Here is a 2289-nt window from a genome sequence, read left to right as displayed (position 1 = left end):
ATGACAACGGGATCAGTAGCATTTTGGATACCAGCGACGTGGACGGTACGCTGTCGAAGACTCGGGGGAACGTGGAACCAGATGCCATAGCAAGCACGAGCTCCGAACCGACAACGTCCTCCGCGCCTGAGACTGGAACCGCAACACCTAAAAGGGGCAAGTACTCGGGGCTTACTCTGGAGCAGAAAGTAAAAGCTATTCGCATGGTTCATGGCGGACGGCAACAGATAGATGTTGCCAATGAGCTAAAAATCGGTAGACAGACCCTGTCAAGTATCATGAAGCAGAAGGCCAAGATACGTGTCTGAGAGACCTCATTCGAAATCCCAGAGAAGGGTTCGCGAGGGCGCACACCCAAAGCTCGAAGAAGCGCTTGTACTATGGATAAGGGGAGCGGTGAACAAAAAAGTGCCTGTGTCTGGAGACCTCTTAAAACAAAAGGCCGAAGCTCTCGCCATACGTTTGGGCGTAGATGAGTTCAACTTTTCTGACGGCTGGATGAGAGGCTTCGAAAACCGACACGGACTTTCATTCAAAGACATCTGTGGGGAAAGCGGTGCAGTGGACACCACGGTCGTCGTTGCCTACAGAAAGGACCGTCTCGACGAGCTCTTGCGCGCGTATAAGCCCGACGATGTGTTCAACTGCGACGAAACGGGTTTATTTTATATAATCCTTCTCGATCGCACCCTGACGTTTGCTGGAGAACAGTGCTCTGGGGGCAATCATAGCAAGGACAGAGTAACTGTACTTGTTGGGGCTAACATGTCCGGGTCCGAGAAGCTCCCCCTTCTTGTCATCGGCAGAAGAAATGAAGACCACCTATTTAAAGCCGCAAAAACTTGCCCAGTGTGGCATAAAATGAACAAGAAGGCATGGATGACCCGGGCTCTTTTTGAAGACTACATCAAGCGGTTGGACATGAAGTTCGAGCGCGAGCAAAGAAGCGTGATAATCTTCGTGGACAACTGCGCTGCGCACGGCGCTATTGACAACCTTCGAGCAATCCGGCTTGAGTTTTTGCCGCCCAACACCACCAGTGTGCTGCAGCCGACGGACCAAGGCATCATACGAAACTTGAAGGTCCACTATCGATCGCGGCTTCTGTCGCGTGTTGTCCTGTGCCACGAACAAGGAACCAAGTACAAAGCGGACTTGTTCCCTGCGCTCTATATCCTCGCAGACGCCTGGAAGGCTGTTCAGGAGAGCGCCATTGCGAACAGCTTTCGTCATGCTGGGTTTTGCGTGTTGAGTGCTATTAGCGGAGACGAGAGCAGTGACACATGTGCCCGCGATGATGACGGCTCAGTGGACGGCGCGACTTTAGTGCAGGATCTGCGCGGCTCGGGAATGGCGATTCCCGCTTCCATATCGTTTGACGATTGCGCTGAGGTTGACCGGTGCACAGAATTTTGCGCTGAATTCACCGATGATGAGATCGTCGCCGAAGTTCAGAACCTGCCTGCGGATGGATCGGACGACGACGAGGATGACGACGAGAATGTCGGCGAACTTCCGTCTACTGCGCAGATCCTCACGGCCATCGATACGCTCGGACAAGTTTATTCCGACAGTGTGACATTATCAGAAATGCAGCGTGACGTTCTGTCTCGTGCGCGCGCTGCTAGGCAGACGCGTATCGACACTTCCATCCATCCCGTGTAAATTTTTTGTAATAAACGCCAGTGTGAGAGTGGATTTTTATGATTAACTACTAATTCGGACTGCTCGATAATTCGGACAAATCCCGTGACCATTAGAAGTCCGAATTAACGGTCGGCGACTGTAGTACACAGTAATATATGCCTCCTGACATTCCCTGACCTGTTCTCTCTTATGATGCATGCATTCCTTTGTTGACGCATCTATCTCTGTATTTGTTCTTTTTTGGACAAGAAAGATTATTGTTGATCATTCTTGTCTTGACCATGAGTTCACAAAATAACTGCAAGGGTGACAGATGCATGAGTTTTAGAGGAGAAAGAAACATTATGAATCAGTTCTCCGCCTGTCTCTCGGAGGGAACGTAATAACTTTGTCCCTGCTTTGTTTGCGATTAGCAATGACGTGCTTGTGCATATCGGGCGATGCTTGTTGTTCTTTCTGTCCGTGCATCCCCGCCATTTTGTGTCATCCCCAAAAGCTGCCTTGGTTTCAGGAATGGGAGTAGCGCTGGCATGATTCTTAATAATTGTGTCAAGAAATTAATTCAAAGAGTAACCACCAGAGGGCAGATGGATGACTTTATAGAGGAGAAAAAAACATTACGATGCCCGTGCCCATTCGTGC

General features: G+C 50.1%; 1 protein-coding gene across 1 annotated transcript; it reads left to right on the top strand.

Moving 5' to 3' along the window:
* The first annotated feature begins 498 nt into the window (after window positions 1–498).
* Window positions 499–1665, top strand: LOC135394970 (tigger transposable element-derived protein 4-like). Its single transcript, XM_064626102.1, has one exon. It carries the CDS (start codon window positions 499–501, stop codon window positions 1663–1665), a length of 1167 nt encoding a protein of 388 aa, XP_064482172.1.
* Window positions 1666–2289: the final 624 nt, after the last annotated feature.

Source organism: Ornithodoros turicata, chromosome 1 (genome assembly GCF_037126465.1).
Source record: "Ornithodoros turicata isolate Travis chromosome 1, ASM3712646v1, whole genome shotgun sequence".
Lineage (NCBI taxonomy): Eukaryota > Metazoa > Arthropoda > Arachnida > Ixodida > Argasidae > Ornithodoros > Ornithodoros turicata.
This window is presented reverse-complemented; position numbering and strand designations above follow the sequence as displayed.